Source organism: Barbatula barbatula, assembly GCF_947034865.1.
Source record: "Barbatula barbatula genome assembly, chromosome: 1".
NCBI lineage: Eukaryota > Metazoa > Chordata > Actinopteri > Cypriniformes > Nemacheilidae > Barbatula > Barbatula barbatula.
The window spans coordinates 31,153,176-31,177,929 of NC_136766.1; the positions used below are offsets into that span (position 1 = coordinate 31,153,176).

Genomic DNA, 24,754 nt, shown 5'->3' on the forward strand with positions numbered 1-24,754 from the left:
CCTAATGACATATAAACATTCAATTAAAATAATAACACGCTAAAGTAAAAAGATCAATAAATATGTAAGTAATAAAAATATTAGGGCTAGTGTATTCAGGCCTTTTTACGTTGAAAACAATTGATATAAAAGGGGATTTCTCTACGTAGTATGTGTGAATCTGCCTTTATTTACAGCTTCTTATTGACGCTAACCTCTCCACCCTAAAAGAGGATTTTCCGGTTTCCAACACCGTGTCTACACCTGAAGTGACCGGCACGACATGACAAAAGACATTATAAACACTTTAGAAACCATTATCATTTCAAATTTTGTCCACACTGGATGCGGCTCGATGCAACAAACCCATTGAAAACAAGCAGGATGTCATGGCGCTTTGTGCCTGTCGCATCCGGTGTAGACACGGTGTTAAAAATGCACATCTTAGGGACCGTCACGCTTTAATGTTAGTAGCGATTTTCTTGCCTAGAAATGAGTTTCAGTTACAGTTTCTTAATATTAACAACTTAATATAATGTGTTTGTGTGCATGTGTCTGGTGCAGGCATAACAAGCCGGAGCCGAATGCCCCTTGATATGATATTGAACTTCTTCACCTTACTGTTCTCAATATCACTTTGGCAGAGTTTAAATTATTTTTTTGTTTGTAAAATGCACAGTATGAACAGTTTTAATATGCAGTACTATGCATATCTGTAATTCACTTTTCCTTTTACTTCTTTTGTATTTTTATGCAATGCAATTATGTATTTTTAATATATTTCCCTTTGTATGTGTGCACACAGTTGTCAAAAAAGCTCATTCTGATTCTGATTCATAGTTATAAAAATATATAATGACATAAAATGATTTTGTGTCTTCCATTCAATATACTAGTAATTGAATACATATGGTGCTCTTGGCTAATTACATGGCCATTAAAAGACATGTTGACATTTTTACCGTAGAACATTTGACACATTGAAATATTGGACCATTGGCAGAGCTTTATCTCAGTTGGCTTTGACTGTGCGTTGAAAGTTTCACTGCAGAGTTATACCAATAATTATAGCCATTCAAAATACAAACCATTTTACTAAAACATATTTTGACGTTATGGACATGAATTTGGCATACATCCCAATACAGTAAAATGGGTGTAATCACTTATGGGCCCTTTTGAAGTTTATCTTTATCTCAAATACCATGTTAAAAGTGTCAAACTTGAGTTATAACCAGAGTAATTGACTATCACCCAGCGAAAATACAGACGTTTTTACTGTATCAATTTAAAGTTATGGACCAATGAAGTTGACATGTCACAATACAGTTCAATGGGCCATTGCACTTATGGGTCATTTTGAAGTGCTATATCTCAAATAATTGAAGGTAAAGGTTAGGTAAATAATAAGGGTGTGTTGAAAGTTTTACATTGGGCTTATACCCAGTGTCCTTGTTGTCTAAAGTCGTTTTTTGTCATTTACAAATAAACAAACCCTGAGGTAATGTATACAAATATGCAAACCTCTGTGGACAGTCAGCCAATGGCTTTTGTGCTGGGAAATGAAAGTAAACTAATGGATCGTCACTGCAAGGAAATTCAACTTAAGTTAACCCTAAAAGAGAGACAGATCTCTGAAGAGAAGAATTCACTCCTCTGAAAAGGTGAGTCTAATTTCTCACCCCTTATGTGTGACTTTTACTGAAGTACAGTACATACACTGTAAAACATTTCAGTAAAATTATAATGAAATCCCGTAGTTTTTACTGAAACTAGAAAAAACTACTGGCAGCTAGTTACATGAAAAATTATGTAAATCTTGGAAAAACAGGTAAACAGTTTACACATTTACAGAAAATATTTGTGTGTTTTACAGTCCCTGTATATTTGACGGCAAAGTCTTTTATTTCCTGCAACTCTTAGTCTAACTTTTTTTTTATCCACTTAAAAGTATTTTTTTATTTAAAACTATAGTAAGATGTATAGTTATATTCTTTACTTTTCAAAATATGCTAGTTTTATCATTTTACACAATTTACTTTATTTTACAAAAAAAAATTATCTTGAAATTATAATTAAAGTTATGTATCTTGTTAAAATAGTTTTTGTCATTTGATCACTTTATTTGTGCAGTGTTTTTCACAGTCAACCAATTATCAGATTTATTTCATAATTAATAGACTTTTTACAGTGGAGAACAACAGAATAAAGAACAGAGCAACAGAAACACAACACATGTCAAGATGTCACCATTAAACAACTCCACAAACACCATTACCATCACAGGTTTAGATGTTGATGGTGGTCACCATGATCAATGTTTGCTTTGTTGGGGCTCTTGACCTTTGTTTTTTAATGTCAGTTTAGGTTTTCTTTGGCCTTTAACTATTTTCATTGTGTGTATCTCTTATAATGGAAAAGGCTAAGATAAAATGTTAGTTTTGATGAGTAGAATTCTCATATATTTATAAATGAAACTGATTCATCAAATGAGAAAGACAATGGGTGAATTCATATTTTGCACAGCGAATGGATTGAATGTAGAACAGATTTTATTTATTTTGAAGTAGAACCAACAGCAGACTGATAGATGGAGAGGATGAGTTAATGTTCTGTTTTGCATTGTAAATAACCACAAGATAGCGGAAGAAAGTTTTTTAGAATTAGCTGATTCTTGTTTGATTTTTACACGGTAAATATTACATTTTTATATTACAGTTTTTCTTGATTGTTTACACACATTTTCTGAAAGCATGCCCAGTTGAACACTGATGTGCTCGATGTAAAACACTATGATGAATGAAAAGCACTTCTCCATTCATCACAATGACTTTGGTCTTTATTGGTTCAGTGTTACACTTCTCCATTTATCACAATGACTTTGGTCTTTATTGGTTCAGTGTTACACTTACTACAGACAGGAATATATATATATATATATATATATAAATAATAGTTTTTATAGTCAGAACACACAAATACATGGTAACAAATATAAAATTTTTCCAACAAAAACAATGTGCAGTCTACATCCCAACCAACGCAAAGTTGCACATATAGTGGTCTACATACAAAACAACACAACCCTAGCTTGGAGAAGGGGTATACACGTTTGTGGATTTCGGTCAAACACTTTCCATCTCCAGGCAGAAAAAAATTCCTCCATAGGATTGAGGAATGGGGATTATGGAGGGAGATAAACAACTAAAAAGCATGGGTGGGCAGTAAACCAGTGACACCAGTTCCCGGTGGAAAGTTACGTTGTCCCAAATGACAACGTACCTAAGCTTCTCTGGGCCGTCTATCTGATCTGGGGGAATGAGTGTGTTGTGTAGAGTGTCCAGGAATGGGATCAGATGGGCAGTGTTGTAGGGGCCAAGGGTAGCATGGTGATGGATGACGCCGTTGTGGGTAATTGCTGCAAACATTGTGATGTTCCTTTCGCGCTGGCCAGGGACTTCAACAATGGCACGCTGGCCGATGCTATTCCTTCCCCTCTTTCGTCTTTTTGTGAGGTTGAATCCAACCTCAATGAAAATGAACTGGTGCTCCACTGCAGCCACCTCTGAAACACACATGACAATATCAGAAATAGACATGGAGTGGTCACTATTGTAATATGTATCATTTACGCAGTGTTGAGAGTATACATCAATTGTGGGATTGTATAGGATTTACTTGCACAGTTATATCGCAATTCTTTGACTCTTTCTGAATTGCGTTCAAATGGCACCCACTGCAGTGCAGTGTTGATAAGCTTACCCTATCGATATCTGGAAATATCTATTTTTTTCAATTATTTTTCTTTGTATTTTCCGTAATGTTATGGCGTTATTTTCAAAGACCATGTTCATGACTGCAGTTTCCTGTTCAGGAGACAGAACACGTTCCCGAATACTTGATACATATTACTGTATTACTGTCCTATAGAACAGTCTACAGGCATTTCTGTACTACTGTACTCATGGAGCACTGTATTGATTTGCAGTAATGCAATTTACTAGTGTGAGTAGATTTCTTACCTATTCTCATTTTGGAAAGTCCGGATGATGGATGCTTCAGTGTACCTGTTTAAATTTGGCTGCACCCTTTGCCCAGCCTCCTTCATTGTTAGACCATGGTTGATGATAGACCACTTGATCAACCAAAGTGGCTCGGATCTCATTAGAGATTACGGTCCCTGTCCTTCATCTTCCTCTTCCCTGTCCTCTTCCTCTCACTCTCACTCCTCTGGCTCTGTTTCCATTGTTGGCATCCATTGCTCCAAAACAGAAGAGCTCACCTGTTGCCCTTATTTGCTAAAGCTAATTGTAAAAATGTGTGACAGGTGTTTGCCCATGTGATGAGTCATGTTTGAATGGCAGTGTGTTCCTTGTGAAAACAATAGATTTTTCTGCCCAAAGATTTGCCAAATGCAGAGAATTGTGTGTAGTGTTTTAAAAAAAGTGTGTTTTAAAACTGCATTTGTGAGTGTAAAGCAGGAATTGTGCTTGTAGTTTAGCAGAATTGGTTCAGGGGGTTGGTGCGTGAGTACATGTTGTGGTCATTGTGTCTCAAGTACCAATATTTGTGTGTAAACAATTTAGAAAAACTGTCAGAAACATCTTTTCAAGTGGACTCAAATACAAAAGTTCACACACAGCTAAGCATTGTAGAAAACACAAGGCTCTGCCATGAAGTGTTAAACTGCAAAAAATCTACACGTTTTTCCGTATTAAAACTACAGAACAGCTGTTTGTTTTTTGGTCAGAATTGTGTCGTTGTTTATATTTTCCATTATGAACAACTGTGTATACAGCCTATAGGATCGACATTAAGTATTCATAGTGATATTAAGAAAGTTTGGGTCTTGAAATGTGATATCAGTCTCCCCGTGAGCAAACCAAAGTTGACAATGTTTGGCAAGAAATTACTCTGATGGTGTATAAGTGGAGGAAAACATCTTAAAAGAAACCAGGCTCATCCGGTAGCACTAGTTCTTCTCTGGCACATAATGAACTGATAATGAGATTGCACGGTTATATTAGGACCGAATCTAGAGAGTTAATACCTGGCAGGTAATTTGTTCTAATTGTTATTGTTAATGCAGTGGCTTATAGACCCCTTTAAGGTAAACCTCATGATTACGTCACGGCATTTGGTGGAGGCAAATCAAAGGGAAAACAGGAGGCGGCCAATGCACGCCAGCACAGATTGAGCTACAATCTGTTTAGTGCAACAATCGACAGAATACCGTCTCAAATTTGAAATTTTAAAAAATACCGGTACCGTTTGCCACATCGAGTACATCTAAAGATGTATACGCTCTCAATTTCTCTTTACAATACACGCTTGGTTACTTTATCTGGTATGTGTGGATGTCAGACCACTTAACTGGTATGGAAGGATCTGTAATCCTGACAGTTCGTCCATCTATTGAGTAAGTGTATACAGCCCAGCCAGCAATGACATGTGGGGCCCAGATGAGGGCTTCATGGGCGGCAAATGTGGGCCCCATTATGGGCTTGCACCCGGGATCCACATTGGGGCAAGCCGTGGAAGCCCAGACGTACTAAAAGTGGGACCCGTAAGGGTACTGTATGGGTCTTAAAACCCCACCTGCCCAAATGGGTCTAAAGTGGGCTTGCACCCGGGATCCAACCATGGCAACCCAGATGGGCTTTAAATGGGCTCTGTAAGAGTCTTATGTGGGTCATGCCAGACCCATTGGGGCCCCACCTGCCCAAAGGGGTTTGCACCCAGGATCCAGCCGGGGCTGCCCAGATGGGCTTTAAAAGGGATCTATAAGGGTGTTATGTGGGATCTTAACTGGGCAATTCATGACAGACCCATTTGGGCCCCACCTGCTTATAGGGCGTTTAAAATGGTCTTGCACCCGGGATCCACACGGGGGCCAGCCGTGGATGCCCAGATGGGTTTTAAGTGGGACCTGTAATTTGGGCCCCACCTGCCTAAAGGGGTTTAAAGTGGGCTTGCACCAGGATTCAACCGTGAATGCCCCTATGGGCTTAAAGTGGGCTCTGTAAGGATCTTATGTGGGTCCTAACTGGGCAATCGATGCAAGGCCTATCTAAGCCCAACCATGCCAAATGGTTTAAGGAAACAATCTAAGAAAAACTAAAAACGAAGAATGAATATAAGAACTGCAAGAAATTTATTGTCAAATTGAACAACAAAAATGATCTTTAAAAAATAATTTAAATGTCACATGTCAACAAATCAAAACTATATTTTAAAAAAAATCTCTGAAAAAAAACATCTCTCCAAAAAATACATTAATACAATAATACAAAATTGTTACATTAAACAACAAACATAATCTTTCAAAGTCAGTGCTTTCCGAATGAGCAGTTAACGTTTTGAGTGCGAAACAAGGTCTTTGCATTACAGGCCCCTTATAGATGTCCTAAGAACTGCCTGACCAAATAACAATTAAATACTGTACAATTCGTAAATTAAAGGATATGTGAGAGAATTAACAAACGTTAACTGCTTCGCTGGCTTTATTATGAATGAGCCTAATTAGGTGTTGTGTGCATAACAGGCAGTGGTGGAAAGAGTACTGAAAACCCATATATGTTTTCCCAGTTCAAACCCATGCCCACTTGGCCCATTAATATGCCACGCAGGACCCATATATGTGTTCCCAGATCAAACCCATGCCCTCTTGGCCCATAAATATGCTATGCAGGACCCATATATGTGTTCTCAGTTCAAACCCATGCCCAATTGGCCCATGCCTGTCCCTTATGGGGCCCATGTAATTAGCTCATATGGGCTTCCTATGTGGGACTCATTCTACAAAACCTACATGGGACCCGCTGATTTCACCCAGCCAAAGCCCATGCCCACACGGTAACCATGGAACCCGTACTTAACCCATCTGGGCCCCACATGTCATTGCTGGCTGGGAGGTTGGGCAATCTGGTTCCTTCCATTAAAGTTCATATTGTCAACAACAGTCACAGTCCCAGGAAACTACTGACCGTACACATTCAAATTAAATCAGATTTTATCCCAAAAAAGCTATCAAAGCTAGCGTATAGCGGCCATGGGAATCTTTCTGCCGCCTATGCTCCACCCCCAAAAAAGCATGACAGTATTTACTAACATAAAGGGGCCCATACATTGCAGTCATCATCATATAAGGCATATTTTGGGATATTTTGTGTCATATTTTTATTGGTATTTTCCAAAAAAATACGGTTCTTCTCTATTTAAAATGAAGCAATTTTCGACCTTTTGCAGGTTCAGGTGAAATTATAAAATGGATTGTTTACAAACACGTCATCAGCACGTTTTATTTACGGATTCTATACGGAACACAAATATATGGGAATATACTGCAAAATATTATGCGATATATTTCATATATATATTTATATATATATATATATATATTGGAAAGCTTATATTTTTCAATATACAGCAATATTTATATACAATATATGGCTATTTAGAAATAAAGAGAAAAATATATCTAATATACAAAATGTTTGATGCCTTATAGATGTTCCATGTAAATGTGAATACATGTATACACACATTAACAAAATGAGTTGAAGCAGATATCCAGGTCCCAGCATGTTTTACTTCTGAAATTGTTCAAATTTGGTGTTATTTTTTCTCAATATTAACATAGGGGGATATTTGTTACTGTTTAATGTTGGATAATTTTGTATAATGTAGAAGGGTTTATGGTATGTACATTTGCGTGGTTATGATGGTGTTGCAGAGTAGAGCCTGTGGTCAGGATAATGATTGGTCAATTCTATTTAGGAATATGTTTCTTTATTTAAAAGTAAGAGATCGGGAATTTTCAGCACAGAGGTTGACGGTTCATGGCATTATTATTATTCAAATCCTCAGGTGTAAAATCACCATGGCTACAGCTGTAGATGTCTCTCACTCCCTTCAGTGTCCCATCTGTGAGAACCTGTTTGAGCATCCAGTCACAACAGGCTGTGGTCACAGCTTTTGTCAGTGCTGTCTGGACCACCACATAAGCATGAGTGATCCACAATGCCCTCTGTGTAAGGAGCCTGTCTCCACCAAACCCAGCGTGAACGCTGCACTCAAAACCCTTCTGCGAGACTTTCACCAGGTGAAGATGGACGATATGAGTCTCTACACAGGACAGAGAGGTGAGATCCCATGCAATGGCTGTGAGGAAAACCGACCGTTCAAAGCTGTGAAGTCCTGCTTGACCTGTTTGCTCTCGTACTGTGAGCACCATCTGAAGCGCCATCAGTCTTTGGAGATGCACAGGTTTCATAAACTGGTGAGTCCGGTGGAGAGATTGGAAGAGAAAGCGTGTAGTGTCCACGGCAGACCTCTGGAGCTCTACTGCAAACGGGACAAGCGCTTGATCTGCACCTTATGTGTGAAGAACGGTGAATACGTCATATCTGTGGAGAAAGAGAGAAAGAGGAGAGAGGTATAAACCTTTCATAGAAACGTCAACAGGGGGCTTTTGAATATGAATATGAAAATTGAGTTTATCCTGTTTAAATGAAAGTTGTCAAACGTTTTTTTTTGTGAAATACCAAGTATGTAAATTAAAGTAAAATCTAAAATACAATCAACACAAATATGGCTCTAAATCTTGCATAAGACATCAATTTGTGTTTCTGCAGGCCGAACAGCAAAATACTATTGAAGGATTGAAAAGCTTGATAAACCAGAGTGAAAAAAAACTTGACGATCTTCAACACATTGTCACAGAAGAACAGGTTAGTTTATTTCTTTGAAATACTGTCAAATATAGTTTTTAATTATGTTTTACTAGTTTGTATAGGACTCTTTTGTTTATCAAGTGAGAATAGCAAAATAAAGTAAACTGTGACATATTTAACCAAAAATAATTCATACAGTTAATGTCTACCAGACTACCAGTAAAATTGATACAAGTTTGGAACCAAAAATGATCTGGACATATTGACCTGACCATGTTTTGCTTAAGTTTTTTTTTTTTTAATTGCTTTCTTTACACCACAGTCTGAGCGAAATTAAGCATTGCTTGGTTATTGGTGGCCTTAAATTTGTATTATCAAATTGTGTACTTAGATTGGATAGACAACATTTGACAGCTATTTTACCAAGTAGACAGGGTTGAATCCGTGGCAAAATGGTTTTGCAAGAACTCAAGTACTGTCGCAACTAGACAGTTAACAGGGTCTAAAAAGTGAGATCCACACCAAGAGCTGAAAACACCCCACTTTAAGGCGTAAAGCTTTCTCATGATAGAAGCTCTGGAATTAATGATGGTCTCAACAGCCAGACTCACAGTTTCCATTATTCAGGGCGTGTGTAAAAAATCTAATCCCCTGAAATAACAGGTCCCCCCTCAATGGGATTTCCTTCAGAGGGCTCTCAAACAGGTCCACCAGAAGCCTAGGCCACACCTGTGCCATGGCATCCAGCTCTAGCGAGACGTGTCTGTCACATTAGCGTCACATATTACTCCTAGAGAAGTGGTTTTCTGTGCTGGGGAAAGCACTCTTCTCTGCATTCAGCCTCAGCCCTAGATTTTTAATATGGGCGAGAACAATGCTCGTTGTTGAACTGCCAGCCGTTCCGACTGAACTAAATTCAGCCAATAGTCTATATTATTCAACATGCGAATGCCTTTCATGTGCAGCGGAGCTAGATATGCATCCACGTATTTCCTGAATATGGCACATTTTTTATGCTTTGCCCCCGAAAAGCAAACCTCAGGAACTTTAAGTGATGGGAAGGAAGGGAGATGTGAAAATACGCGTCTATCAAATCGATTGTGAATAACCAGTCCTCGGATCTGACTTGTCCTATAATCCGTTTCAAAGCTACCCATTTGAACTTTAGATGCTTCAATTACCGATTTAGATGGTGAAGATCTAAAATCGGACGAAACCTCCATGTGGTGATCAGGGTGGGACGAGAGCCGTTAGGGAACGGCGCGAGGCCGGTGATGGCAGTGAAAATGAGCGTCAGCTGCGCATGCACCAGTTCCCGCCTCCTTCCTTCCGTGTTTAGGCACTAATGTAGCAAAGTCCAATAACGGAAGGAAGGAGGCGGGAACCGCCCAACGTAAAACAAATTTATAATCAAATAAACAAACAACAAAACAAAAGTAAAATCCCACACAAACACAGTACATAAAGACCAGGCCAGGTCCTCTCTCGCCCCACCCTGTTGTAGCTCCTCTCTTATGCTTCAGGAGCTCCTCCGTGAGAGATGCGAGACCGGTGCACACGCAGCTGTCCCTCTTTATCACTCCCGTCACCGACCACGCTCCCTCGCGGCTCTCGTTCCGCCCTTCTCGCCACACTCCCCCTCTTTTTTCGGTACAGTTAAATAACAATTGTAAAAGCTTGATTTTATTTCGTGAGGAGGTACGGTCGTATTGGACAATGTTTAAGTAGATTCAGACTTTTTTTTGTCCTCCACAGTTTACTATCGGACAATGTTTAAATAAACCTTGTAGGTTGTGTCAGACTGGTCCATTTTGTTTCCGTTTATTTTTGTCTCCATTATGTAACCTGACATGCATATTGTTTAGCATAAGTCTAATTTTAAAGGCATATTAAAATATTCACTGTATAATAAATATTTTTTGTGATTATTTAGTACTATTATTTAGTACTTTAGTTAAAACAATAGTTATATTACATAATTACTGTAAAATATGATAATGGGACTCCTTATTATGCCATAATTTCCCCAAAAAATATCTATAGTATGAATTGAACTGAAAAAAGGTTAACTGTGATCATTGAGCCTTCATATCAGTTATATGAAGCTTAAAGCATGGGGACCGGTATCGGCCAATCACGATTACAAGAAATCTGTACTCTGTATCGGCTGCAAAAATACTGAATGGAGCTTCCCAAGACGTGATATGTAAATTATAAGCGATTTCAGCCTTTGTCAAGGTATGATCATTCGTACGATGAGATTGGCAGCAAACAAATTTTATATGAATCACACGTTGACCCTGTCTTAAGACGATTTCGGCGCTTGTTTCTATAAACGAGGCCCATTAACTTATTGTTGTACTAAAAACCAAAGCAACACTCACATGTGTGCAGTATGTTGTACAAGAAATCAGGCGTTGCATTGTGGCTTCTATGAACGCTTGAAGACTATCACATTATACTGTAGCGCAGTCTGTCAAAAATACTGTCGGAATTTACGTAAAACACGCAGTGAAAATTAGCGCTGAAAGTGCGTGGACACAGACGTTTTTGCGACTGACCTTATTGCATCTGCATTTGTAGGAGTTTCCAAATATAGGTTTAAAAAAAAATTTGTAAGTTTAGATTTTCATCATCCTTTATCTTATCCGCCCGCGACCCACCAGCAAAATATGTTCATTTTGATCAATCCCAACCCGCAGATTATCAGCATCTGCGCAAATTTGCGCAACGTTTAGTTGATTGGGTTGGTCATTTTGGAAATGAGATATTGCACCTGTTTTTTAATGTGCGCCAATTAGTAAATTACCCGCGAATTGAAACTGCTGCGTCAATCGATCTAATACTGATTCATGAGTTGAGTTTGTGAGCTCAATCTGCGCAATATTTAGAACATAACCCGCAAACTGGCTAGTGATTTGACATCTTTACCACAACATCTGGACATGATTCTCATAATTGCATTCACTGCGACCCCGTCTAAAGACTCAGCGACCTCGCTCACCCCTTGGTCATTCTACCAACCAGAGGTCAATCTACCTCAAAATGACTTTAATTCCTATCACCACATTGCATTTGATATAAGTTTACATTGCCTCAGCAAATGCATGAAAATTTAACAATAAAACACATAAATCCATGAGCTCAACAAAAGCGAACACTGATCACAAAATAATGATTTGTTGAAATTTCACCATTATATGCAGGTGCATAAGTAATATTGAATATCAGTGATGTGATTAAAAAATGTTCAGTCTGTAACTGGAGCTTGGGATGTTGTGGATGTGTGCCTGAGAGTCTATAAACAGACACAGAATGATCAGTCCCTTCTCTTCTCACAGACTCAGATAGTAAGAAAGCAGAGGGAGATAAAGGAGGTCTTTGCTGAAGTGATGGATGTTGTGAGGAGAGCTGAGAAGGAGCTGCTGACTCCTCTGGAGGATGGAAGAAGATTTCTTGAGAAGGAGATGGCAGAGAAAACCCAGCAGATACGAAAGGAAATCCTTAAGTATTTAGAAATCATCGATCAATTGAACCAAATGAAAAAAGAGGAAGATGACATCATCTTTCTCCAGGTCAGTGACTAATATAGTATACTATGAATTTCAAAGTCAACCATGGACCGGAAGTTGTTTTTACTTCCGTATTCTGATGCATTTCCGAGTGAAAGGATTTCAAAGGAGAAAATTAGTGGCCGTGGCTTGCGTTTTTCACTGCGGATGTATAAATACAGCTGTTGCATTTTGAAATGAAACGTCTCAGGTTACGACTGTAACCGTAGTTCCCTGAGACAGGGAACGAGACACTGCGTCAATGTTGACACTTTGGGGAACGCCAGCAGCGTGACGCATCTGAATACGTTGTGTGAAACTAGTCTCGCGACTTATCGTCGCGCCGTGATTTATCGTCGCGTCGCAATGCCGTCATTATGACGTCACGAGTGACGCGCGGCACCGGAAGGTATAAATAGGAAGCGGACGCAGTGCAAATCAGCTTCTGCAAAAATGATTGAAGCAAATGCTCCAGGCACAGGGAGTTATGGCACAACGATGCAGTGTCTCGTTCCCTGTCTCAGGGAACTACGGTTACAGTCGTCACCTGAGACGTTCCCTTTCGAGGCCCATAGGAGAACCTGGTGAGCCAGTCTGCAGAGAGGGCGTGATCTCAGGCCCCCTTGATGATTTTTTCAAACTAAACAGTGATAAAAGAGAATTCCTTCTCATTGGCTCCAAATCCACACTTGGCAAAACCAATAACCCCACTCTCACCATTGACGGCACCATTGTTTCCCCATCTCCCCTGGCCCGAAACCTTGGCGTGATCTTTGATTCCACCCTCTCCCTTGAGCCCCACATCCGCCATGTCATCAAAACCTCCTTCTTTCACCTCCGCAACATTGCCAAAATTAGACCCTCTCTTACACCTCCCGCTGCTGAAAGACTCATTCACGCCTTCATCTCCTCCCGACTGGACTACTGCAACTCACTTCTCCTCGGAATCAGCTCTACCAACATTAACCGCCTCCAACTGGTCCAGAACGCAGCATGCCCGACTCAACACCCGTTCCAAATCTTGGCACCACATCACTCCAGTCCTAAAACAACTCCACTGGCTTCCTATCTCCCACCGGATCACCTACAAAATCCTGGTCCTCACCTACAAAGCCCTTCACCATCTGGCCCCCTCCTACCTCACTGACCTCCTGTCCCCCTACCAACCCTCACGGTCCCTCAGATCCACCTCAGCCGGTCTCCTCTGCATCCACAAGTCCAAACTCCGCAGTTTTGGGGACAGAGCCTTCTCCAGGGCAGCTCCCAGGCTCTGGAACTCCCTCCCCCAAGAGATCCGCACCTCTGAGTCCCTCACCATCTTCCAGTCCCGCCTCAAGACCCATCTCTTCACCTCTGCCTATCTGTAGCCCCCTTTCTTGTTTTGTCTTGTATTGTCCAGTTTTGCTTTACCTTATAATCTAGCTACCTGTAAAGCGACTTTGAGTTATGAAAAGCGCTATATAAATTCAATTTATTATTATTATTATTATTATGATTTATATAAGAGACCACTGTCGTATTGTCTGTTCTGACCAGAACATGATGACCTCTGAAGACTGGGAGAAAGTACCTCAGTGCTTTTAGTACAGCTAGCATCTCCAGGCAATTTATGTGCAATTGGTGATGCTGCTCTCTCCAAAGTCCACTGGCTGAGCGACCTTCCACTATTGCCCCCCAGCCTGTGAGGGACGCATCCGTCGTCACTATCCTCCTGTGACATTGTACCCCCAATTTCAGTCCTTGATTGAGAAACCAAGGCTTCCTCCATATAACCAGGGAACGAAGGCATCTGCGCGTAACCCTGATCAGACGGAACGGGTTGCCTCTCGGGGAAAACCCTTTGCCTTTTAGCCACCACTGTAAAGGTCTCATATGCAGGAGGCCAAAAGGAATCACGTTGGACGCTGCCGCCATAAGACCCAATACTTTTTGAAAATGTTTTACAGTGTAGGCATGACCTAACTTGATCCTGGACACCGCTGTCAGGATCGATTCGACACGTGCAGGGGACAATCGCGCCTGCATCGTGACCGAATCCCACACTACCCCAAGAAATGTAATTCTCTGGTAAGGAATTAAGTTGCTCTTTTTGGCATTGAGCCTTAACCCCAGACGCTTCATATGGTCGAGAACGAGATCTCTATGTCGAATCGCCATCTCGTGAGACTGGGCTAATATTAACCAGTCGTCTATGTAATTTAGTATGCGGATCCCATGCAGTCTCAATGGGGCAAGGGCTGAATCCATGCATTTCGTGAAGGTACGTGGGGAAAGAGCAAGGCCGAATGGAAGAACTCGATATTGGTACGCTTTGCCCCCGAAAGCGAACCTGAGAAACTTCAGATGTTGAGGAAGGATAGAGATGTGGAAGTATGCATCTTTCAGATCTATTGTGGTGAACCAGTCTTCTGATCTGATTCCGGCCACAATAATAGGGAGAGTGAGCATCTTGAACTTGTATCTCCTCAGAGATTTGTTGAGATGTCTCAGATCTAAAATGGGCCTCAGCCCTCCATCCTTCTTCGGAACTATGAAGTACCGACTGTAAAATCCTGACTGGCTCTCGTGGGGGGGAACATACTCTATGGCCCCTTTCTCCAAGAGAGATAACACTTCCTTTCCTAACACCCCCCCTTTTCGGGGTCTACCTCGATGGAGAGCACCCCCTTGAATTTTGGAGGGCGGACAGCGAACTGAATCCTGTAACCCTTTTCTATCACCGAGAGGAGCCATGGAGTGAGATTTGGAAGCTTTCTCCACTCGTGGAGAAAGTGTACTAAGAGGGTCAACCTCACGACATTGATGTCGGTTGTGTGAAGCCCGATGCCCTGAAGCGGCTGACCGGCAGGGGATGGTCGAACTGTTGATTTTATTGGCACTTTTACTAGGTCTACAGTGTCTTCGGGTAGACTCGGTTGATTCGGTGCCAAAAAACCTAACATGCCCCGAAGCGTCAAAGACAGTGGGGTTAACGTACAGGTTTCCTGAGGACTTCTTGGCAGGACCGAACTTTTCAGTCCTCCAAGAGGGGGCACCCTCTAATGCGCTGACAAACCGTCAGGACCTCTTTGCAGCAGCCTTCCGGTTTGAGACGATGACTGTTCTCAGATCCGGCTTCGCCTGCCTAGCAGGTTTAGGAGGTCTCCTGGAAACGGTCAACTACTATCTCAACCGCACCACCAAAGAGGCCTTCGGAGGAGAGAGGTGCATCAAGCAGCACGGTTTTATCCTTCTCTTTAATGCCTGATAGATTTACCCACAGGTGTCTCTCTGTGGCAACCAGTGCTGACATGGAGCGCCCAACAGCTTGGGCTGTCTCCTTAGTGGCCCGAAGAATAAGATCTGCTGCTGTTCTCAACTCTTTGAGCAGACTTGGATCTATTACCTCGCCCTCTTTAATATCCCCCAGCAAGTCGGCCTGGTATGCCTGCAAAAGACCCATGGTGTGTAGGCATGATCCAGCCCGACCTGAAGCCATATACGCCTTGCCTACCAAATTAGACGTGACTCTACATGGTTTGGAGGGTAATGTCGGGGATTTCAAAGATGATGCCGAATCTGGTGAAAGATAAACGGCCAACGTCTCTTCTACCCTTGGCATCATGCCATACCCCTTATCTCTAGCCCCTAACACATTAGAAAAATTTGTGGATGTGGAAGATATGCGAGATGAGTATGGTTTTTTCCACGATTTGGACACCTCTGAATGTAAATCGGGGAAAAATGGCTGAGGTTGTACCCGTTTTTTCAAGAATCGTTCATCCAATTTACTGACAGACAAAACTTCTTGTTGCTCTGTGGGCCAGTCAATGCCAAGTCTGGCTACCACTCGGTCAACAACCTCTAACAGCTCCTCACACCCAGGGGAAAGGGGAGTTTCATTGGGCTCATCTATGTCCCATGTATGAAATCCAACACTCTCTAACTCCTCAGAGCTAGAGCAGTGCATTGGGCTTCTGGATGGGGCGGGAGAAGCCGCCATGCGGGCTCCCGTATCCCTTCCAGAGGCAATGGAACTGGGGGGTTGAGAAAAGGCCGAAGCCGTCTCAGCACCCTCATTAACATCGATCTGCGAGCCCCACGAACGGAGACGCCGGTCCCGATCCGTGAGGCTGGCGAATTTTGCCTGACTCATCAAACAAAGCAGCACGAGAGCTGAGTGTTCTCAGTGATAGCCACAAACAATGTTCACAGGGATCCCCCTTAAGAGCTGCCTTAGCATGCTCAAATCCCAAACACTCAACACAGAGTTCATGTGTATCCCCACCCGTAATAAAACGAGGACAAGGGGAAACACATGGCTTAAAGGTCTTTTGTCCACTCATTTCTAATAAAGTTTACAATAAACAATCTAGACAACGTCGTAAACAAACAGACAATAAACTTCACACACACAGAGCGCTTTGCTGAAATGGCAGAAGCTGATTTGCACTGCGTCAGCTTCCTATTTATATCTTCCGGTGCCGCGCGTCACTCGTGATGTCATAATGACGTCATTGCGACGCGACGATAAATCACGGCGCGACGATAAGTCGCGAGATTAGTTTCACACAACGTATTCAGATGCGTCACGCTGCTGGCGTTCCCCAAAGTGTCAACATTGACGCAGTGTAGAGTTCCCTCGAAAGGGAACTAGCAGCAGACTGACAGTTGAAGGGGAGGAGTTAACAGATGCTCCGCCCAAGCCGTCTTACTGGCGTCATTTGAGATAGATAGTCATTTCAGGGCGGAAGTGCATTTCAGATTTTACCTGAAAAAGGAAATAACCCACGTTGATAAGCTATTTACTATAAACGCTGCAATAAATCAAGAAAAAATAAGATTTAATATGAAATAATATTTAATTTCACTGAGACTAAATAGTTCATAATTTACTCAAGAGATGTATGTTGACTGTTTTGTCACGTATATTTTCACTTACATTTAGCAGAAGCTTTTATCTAAAGCGACTTACATTGCATTATCCTATACATTTATACAGGTATCTGCAATCCCCTGGGATAGAACCCACAACCTTGTTAACGCAATGCTCTTACCACTGAGCTACAGGAAACTTGACCTTTAAAATGGAATTAGACTGCCATGAAAAAGTTGTATTTGCTTTGGGCTACTGAATGGTAAATGAATGAAATGGAAAGACTCCTGCTGTTTCTTTTTTTCTTTTTTCATTACTCGTTTACTGTACTTGTGCGCCTTACTTCTGTTTTTTAATGTAGCACTTATGAATGCAATTGCAAATGTATTTGTTCATTTTCAGTTAAGAATGAATAAACTGGTCTGGTCTGTTTGAATACTCAAGTCTGGTTGGTTGGAAGGTGTGCATTAAAGTCCCACCATTTATGTCAGAATTAAAAAAAGGAACAATATAAACATGTATAATCTGTAATGTTGTGATGATTTTGTCTCTCTTTCAGTCACAGCCTTCTGTACCTGCTGAAGTCAAACATGATTGTACAGTTTCTATTGACACTGAACTGAAGTTTGGCTCCATGAGAAATATAAACTCAACAACATTGGCTTCTATTAGGACTCTGCTGGAGAATCTTTGCCCTTTTGGTGAGATTTGATGCTTTTGAGTAGGGATGTGATTAGTGGGGTGTCCTGCCCTTCATAGAACCTTAAATACATACATACCATAATATGTGAGTACAGTTAATACACTGATGAGCCAAAACATTATGATTACCTGCCATGCAGACAATATTCATTTTTTCTGCGGCGGCTCATGATGTTTTGGCTGATCAGTATATATAGTGTAAAATACCATCTGATCATTAATAACATTACTGTGTCAATTTAAGAATAAAGTCTTTTAACTTTTTGGTTTCAGAAATGAGAAGAATTCAGGGGTTTTCAGGTATGTATAAGAAGAACATATTGATGAACTGCTACATTGGTTTATTAAGCTCTCAAGAATTCCATAAGTGAGATTTTTCTCTTTACACAGTGGATGTGATTCTGGATGCAGACACCGCACATCCAAGTCTGGAAGTGTCTCAGGATGGCAAAACCGTAAGAGTTAAAGAAAACGTTTGTGAGATCCTGGGCCCCAGCCGACAACTTGATCCAGTGTGTGGAATCCTGGGAAAGCTTCAGATCACATCTGGAAGAGCATTCTGGGTAGTGGAGGTGGGGGAGAAAACGAGTTGGGAACTCGGTGTAGTGAGAGAAAATGCAAATAGGAGAGGTAAAGTCTCCTGCAACCCCAAAGAGGGTTACTGGGCCATCGTGCTCTGCGGTTCAAATCTATATGAAGCTTTAGAAGATCCTCCTATTCAGCTTCATCTCCCCACCAAACCCCTGAAGGTGGGAGTATTTGTCGACTATGAGGATGCTTTCGTCTCGTTCTATAATATGGACAATCAGTCACATATTTACACTTTCACTCAGTGCTACTTTAATGAAACGCTTCGTCCGTATTTTAACCTTCATCATAATAAAGATGGTAACAATTCCCAACCATTGATCATAATTTCTGTCAACCCAGATGACATCAGTATGTAACTGTACTAAATGCAGTAAGCATTACAATACACACACACACACAAATTATTTAAGCATTTTTGGTTTGTTTTTCTTATTCTAAACACTTTATAAAAATAACTACCCTAATAAAAGGACAAATTTAACTGTATTGTGTGGTTGACAGAATACTATGGGATTTAAAATAATAGAAGCATGTGAAATCTGCATACAAGGAGAGTGGGGTTCAATTCATGAAAAACATTTATACTAAAATATATTATAAACTAAACACACACATTTGAAACCTTGTTAACAGTTTTTGTTACTGCGTGGTTCTTTTTTTACCTCTGTATGTTACGCCCATGATGTGTATAAGAACTACAAAAAAAAGTGACAAGTTTAAGGTGTAATTATGATTATTACTGAACGGAATGTTGGTAGACATTTTTAACTTTTTTAATTTTATTCATATAACTATATATCAGTTCAAGATATTTTAATTTCTACATTGCACAGTCTATTAAGTACCCTAGTTTATGCAAATGTATAATAAATGTTTGCAAATGCAAACACTAATCTATATTTATTTAAATTATATTTGGGGATGGGTGAAAATTCAGTAAGTTTTTTTTTCTGTGGCAATTCTCCAGAGCCACAATACGTAGAAAAAAAGACATTAATTCCTGGTTTCAAAGACAAGGCTTAGGACTAGTCCCAGGCTAAAATTAAAGTTTGAGCTGTCTTAACTGAAAATAAATTGCCCAATATATCTTTAAATATGCAATTGCCATTGTTTTGTCTGAAGATGCACACCAGTAATGTTTTTTTATCCAAGGCATTTTAATAAAAGCGACTTTAATATATTAATTTAACTAAGGCATAGCCCTGGCTTAAGCTTGCCTTGTCTATGAAACTGGGCCTAAAATCACCAGCAGAATGTCATGTAGATGTTTACATATATTTCAAAAAATATTTCTTTATTGATCTTATTTCATGTGTCTGTAATGAGTCAACATGTGTAAAAGACACTTAATATGAATTTCATCATGTGTATTCTATCATATTCAATAAAGTAACTTTCCCGGTTGGATATACTGTATAAAAGATATGATCTTATATAAGGCCATATTGTGATATATGTATGTATAGGCATCGTTGATTCAAGGGGAATACCCTCTCAATAGAAGTCTGATAATTAATGTTTGTAAATAAAAAAACTACTGACCACATGCAAACAGCAAATGTAACAATTAAAATGCTGTATAACAATCAAAATCATAAACTGACAACAAAGTTACTAACTAAATTAGCCTTTGCGTGCCATTGTCACATTTTCACTTTCATACCAGAACTATTTCTATCTTTAAATAATTTCCCAATTATGTTCATTACAAAATTTGAACCTATACTTTTGAAAACCCAGCAAGTGTCCTTCATAGAATCACCCTACAGAATATACTGTGAAAATATAACAATATCTTCAATGTTGACCAAAATCTTAGTGAAATTAATGCTTGATATTAATCTTTAATGCTTTTTATAATAATCAATTCTATTGTGAGGTTTTCACAGGGTCACAAATGTTGACATGCTGATCAATAATCTTAAATGTAGATAGAAATGTAATGGTTAATAAAATATCACAAATCTGGATGAAAGGTTGGAGACATATAGCCAACAGATTAATGGATATAAATGCTTTAATATTTGCTGCATTTTGTATACTGTTGTGTGTCCATTTATCTGCACTGCATGTCTGCACTAGTGTTGTTCAAATAAGCACGTGTCTGCTGCTCTTCATACGGCACGCTTTTGGTGGGAGAGAAGCAGCGTGCATGGAGTCGAAAGGGTTAAAATGAAGCGCGTTTGGCGCTAAATAAAGATATTACCTGCAAAATATAAATTTGATTAATGTTCCTGTGAGGGCGTGTCAAAATATTTATATATGCTATGTCTCGTGGTCCGCCAATTAAGGATGCTTGTTTGGTTCATAGAGCTCAATACTTGTAAAGCTGCTTCTTCAATTTGCATGTTTTGTGTATATACCTGTTTTAACATCTAAGCAAAAAATATCAGAACAAGATGTCAAATGTTATAATAATCCTGTTATAATTATTAGTATTTACGTTTTAAAACCAGTGTATCAATGTGCATGTAAACAAACTGACTTTCACTGACTGAAAGTAGTCTGCAAAACATAATGTGCAATGTTACTGATCCTTCTGCATTACCTCTTAGCTTGGTGAAAGTCTGACACTTTCGGTACGCTTTCTACAAGGAAGCCATCTTTAAAAGATTGCAAGAGATATAAAAAAACTATTTCAGGGATTTTTTGATGTACAACATTTTCTTTGAATATTATAGATATTAGGGGTTGGAAACCTTCAAAACACACTGCTACACAAGAATTAGTAAGAGAGATGAGTAGGCCTACTTTTTTCTTTAATATGTATATGAAAACTACCTCTTGCATTAAAATAACCTCATATTTTCACGTTGGTCAGGAGACAGCTTTGGCAGTGTACAATCTGCTGGTAATGTTGAGCTTCGGACCGTGAAAAGATCTGTTTTTGAAAAATAATCTGGCATGTTCAGTCCTTAAAGTTCATACACAATGAGTAGCACTTACAACAAGTAATTAAAACAAAAGCTGCGTTACAGGTTCTGAGCGCATTACAGAGTGCGTAACTCATAGGGTATGTCATGAACGTGTTGCGGGACAGAGACAGAGGACCCAAGCGCAGACAGCGGATGAAGGGTTAACAAGGGATTTTAATAATAAGTAAAAAACAGGAACAAAACAAAAACCCACGAGGGAGTAAAACAAGAGAACAGCACAGGTACACAAGAACATAAACTGACTTCACTAAACTAACATACAACTTAAGACAATACACTAGATTTACGTTACATGACAAGGCAGGAGACAAGTGCAACATCTGACACATAACAATGATCCGACACAAGACAGAAGACACTATGGCATTAAATAGGGAAATAATCAAGATGGGGACAAGTGCAGGGCATCAACTAATTAACAAGCAATAACGGGGAAACAAGAGGACGGGAACAGAGACGGGACCGGAGAGAGCCTATGGCAAACCAAAATAAACCATAATCGCCTCTCTCCACATTAAACATGAGGTTATGTCATGATCCTGCCACTAGACTAAGAGAAACATGACATGATGCGGCAGAATCATGACAGGGTACCAGAAATGAAACCTCAGTTCAAGCTAAAACCATATGATCCATTCACGTATCTCATGACATTTATATTGGTCTTTAATAAATAAATAAATACATTATATTTATTGTTATGGTGAGTGAGGTTATACCCCTGTTGTAATCATATACATATATGTGTGTGTGTGAACTGGTATTCATCCCTGTGTGGGGACCTAATGGCCTCACAAAGACAGTAATACCAGTAGATGTTCACCTTGTGGGGACATTTTTAGGTGCCCATGAGGGAAAACTGCTTATAAATCATTCAGAATGATATTTTTTCGAAATAAAAATGCAGAAAGGTTTGTGTGATTATTAGGTCTAGGTGTTGGGATAGGGGATAGAATATATCATAAGCCTGATATAAAATCAATGGAAGTCTATGGAATGTCCCCTAAAACATGGAATCCAGTGTGTAAAAATAAATAAATAAAGGAAGAGACTATTTGCTTAACCTCTCTCCACCACTTCCGCAGCTATGCGTTTGACAGTCTAGCAAAGACAATGTAGACAAAATACAAATAACTACACTTTTGGAATATATTCTGTATATATACAGCCATGGAAACAATTAAGAGACCATTTCAAAGCACTATTTCAGTTTTTCTGAATTCACTTTTTATAGATTTGTGTTTAGGTAAAATTATAATTTTGTTTCGTTCTGTGAAACACTAAACATATTTCACCCAAATTTAAATGAAATACTGTTTCTATATGCATTTATTTGCAGAATACACAATACATCTAGAATAGCTGATTTGAAATGGTCTCTTAATTTTTTGCATGGCTGTGTATACAGTATACAGGGTATACATACAAATAGACACACAGTATGTGTATGTTTTCTCTATTACTGGGCAGATTATCTTAATGAAAATAACAGTGGTGCCCAACATTTTTGTTTAATGTTATTCTGTAGGGTAATAGACCTTATTCTGAGCACAGTCATAACAGGTATGAATGCGAGGCTGTTGTAAATAGCATCCGTTGTAAAATGCATAGATCACTTAGAATTTCCGTTGCTGGTTTTTGTCTAAGTAAAACTCTAAGCCTCACCTGCATGTTTGTTTTCTTCATGTTCTGATATTGTTTCACTTTGTACTAAAATGTATAAAAATTCATTAAATTCATTAATTCATTAAATTAATTAAGTGTTAGAAGTCAACATTATATAATTCATTACATAATAAAAAAACAAGAAAACAAACGGCAGTCTCCTGGTTGTTTTACTCACATTTCTGATTTACGCTCACGCCAAATGTTGAACACTTGGTCTACATGTTTTTCAATAGAGCTTCATTTGTAAAGGTAATTATTTATACGAAACATCATTTGAGACTTTTGATAACTTGCCTTGCTCTTAGCAACAGCTTTATGGCAGACACCACAAATGCCTTACCTTTCTAAGGAAGCAGGAAACACTTAAATGTACTTACAGTTTTATAACCCGAACCAAAAGTATATACTTAAGTATAAACTTGTATTGTTTCTACCAAGTGAAGTGAAGAGCAGCATTTCTAGTCTTTCTCTCTCTTCATGAACTGAAGGGCAATTACTAAACTCTTGGTCCCCACCGAGAATGGCCTCTGCAAACTTACAAAAAGGTGCAAAAAGTTTTATGTTCTATTTAAAGAGTTAATCTAATGGTTCATTTTGTTGTTCTGCAGAACAAAAATTATTGTTTTGAAGAATGTTTGTAACCAAACAGTTGTATGGCACCATTGATTTCCACAGTATTTTGTTCCAAGAGAACTCAATGGTTCCCCAAAATCACTTGGTTACACATATTCTAATAATCCTGTGTTCAACAGAACAAAGAAATGTATACAGGTTTGGAACAACTTGAGGTTGAGAAAATTATGACAGAATTTTCATATTATCACTTTTACAGACATGCACTTACAGGCATTACAAAATGGCATCCATATTTCTATACTATACTACTATATATCACATGTGCCTAATATCCTAATATTTATGTGTAATGCATGTGTGCTGTTAATTAAATTAATCAGCTATAAATATTTATAACAGATATATCACTATTATTTCGGCACAAATAAGGTCCGAGATATTAACTGGAGCCGAACCATGCAAGGCTTTAAATACAAAAGTTAAAACCTGTACTCAATTCTAAATTTAACTGGTAGCCAATGCAGATGTACTAAAATAGGGGTGAATTTTAACTCTGAATCGAAAACAACACCCAAGTTCTTTACATGAGTACGGATATTTGTTTGCAAGGGTCCTAAACTAGAGGACAGGGCGTTGACCAAATGAGGGGAGCCAAATAAAATCAGTCTTGTTCTCGTTTAACTGAAGAAAATTATCACCCATCCAGCTTTTGATGTCTTTTATGCAAGCAAACCGAATAAGGACTTAGACCCAGGTTTAATTGACATGAACAATTGGGTATCATCTGCATAAATGTGATACTCGAAAATTTAACGAAGAGGGAGCATATATAAAGCAAATAAAATTGGACCCAAGATTGAGCCCTGCGGTACCCCACCAGTAAACAAAACAGGTGATGACTGAGACTGACCTAACTCCACAGAGAAACTCCTTGCAGTAAAATAGTATTCAAACCAGTCTAAGGCTCAATCACAGATACCAACCTAAATTTTTAACCTGTTTAAAAGAATGGCGTGGTCTACTGTATCGAATGCCGCACTTAAGTCCAACAGTACCAAAACTGCACAATTTCCAGAATCCACAAATAATAACAAGTCATTTACCACTCTTAAGAAGGCAGATTCAGTGCTATGCTTGGATCTAAAACCTGACTGAAAGGGATCCAATATATTATTCTCAATTAAATAAGGTGTGGAGGTAGTTAAAATATGTAACTACATC

The 24,754-nt window shown here is 39.3% G+C and overlaps 1 protein-coding gene across 1 annotated transcript; it reads left to right on the forward strand.

The window, feature by feature from the left end:
• The first annotated feature begins 1,576 nt into the window (after window positions 1-1,576).
• On the forward strand, window positions 1,577-19,768 carry LOC306902461 (E3 ubiquitin-protein ligase TRIM21-like). The gene is made up of 7 exons (XM_079471051.1): window positions 1,577-1,643; window positions 7,849-8,416; window positions 8,616-8,711; window positions 11,996-12,229; window positions 17,620-17,761; window positions 18,036-18,062; window positions 18,153-19,768. The coding sequence occupies exons 2-7, from the start codon at window positions 7,862-7,864 to the stop codon at window positions 18,707-18,709; spliced, it is 1,611 nt and encodes a 536-aa protein (XP_079327177.1). The 5' UTR covers window positions 1,577-1,643; window positions 7,849-7,861; the 3' UTR covers window positions 18,710-19,768.
• The last annotated feature ends 4,986 nt before the right edge of the window (window positions 19,769-24,754 follow it).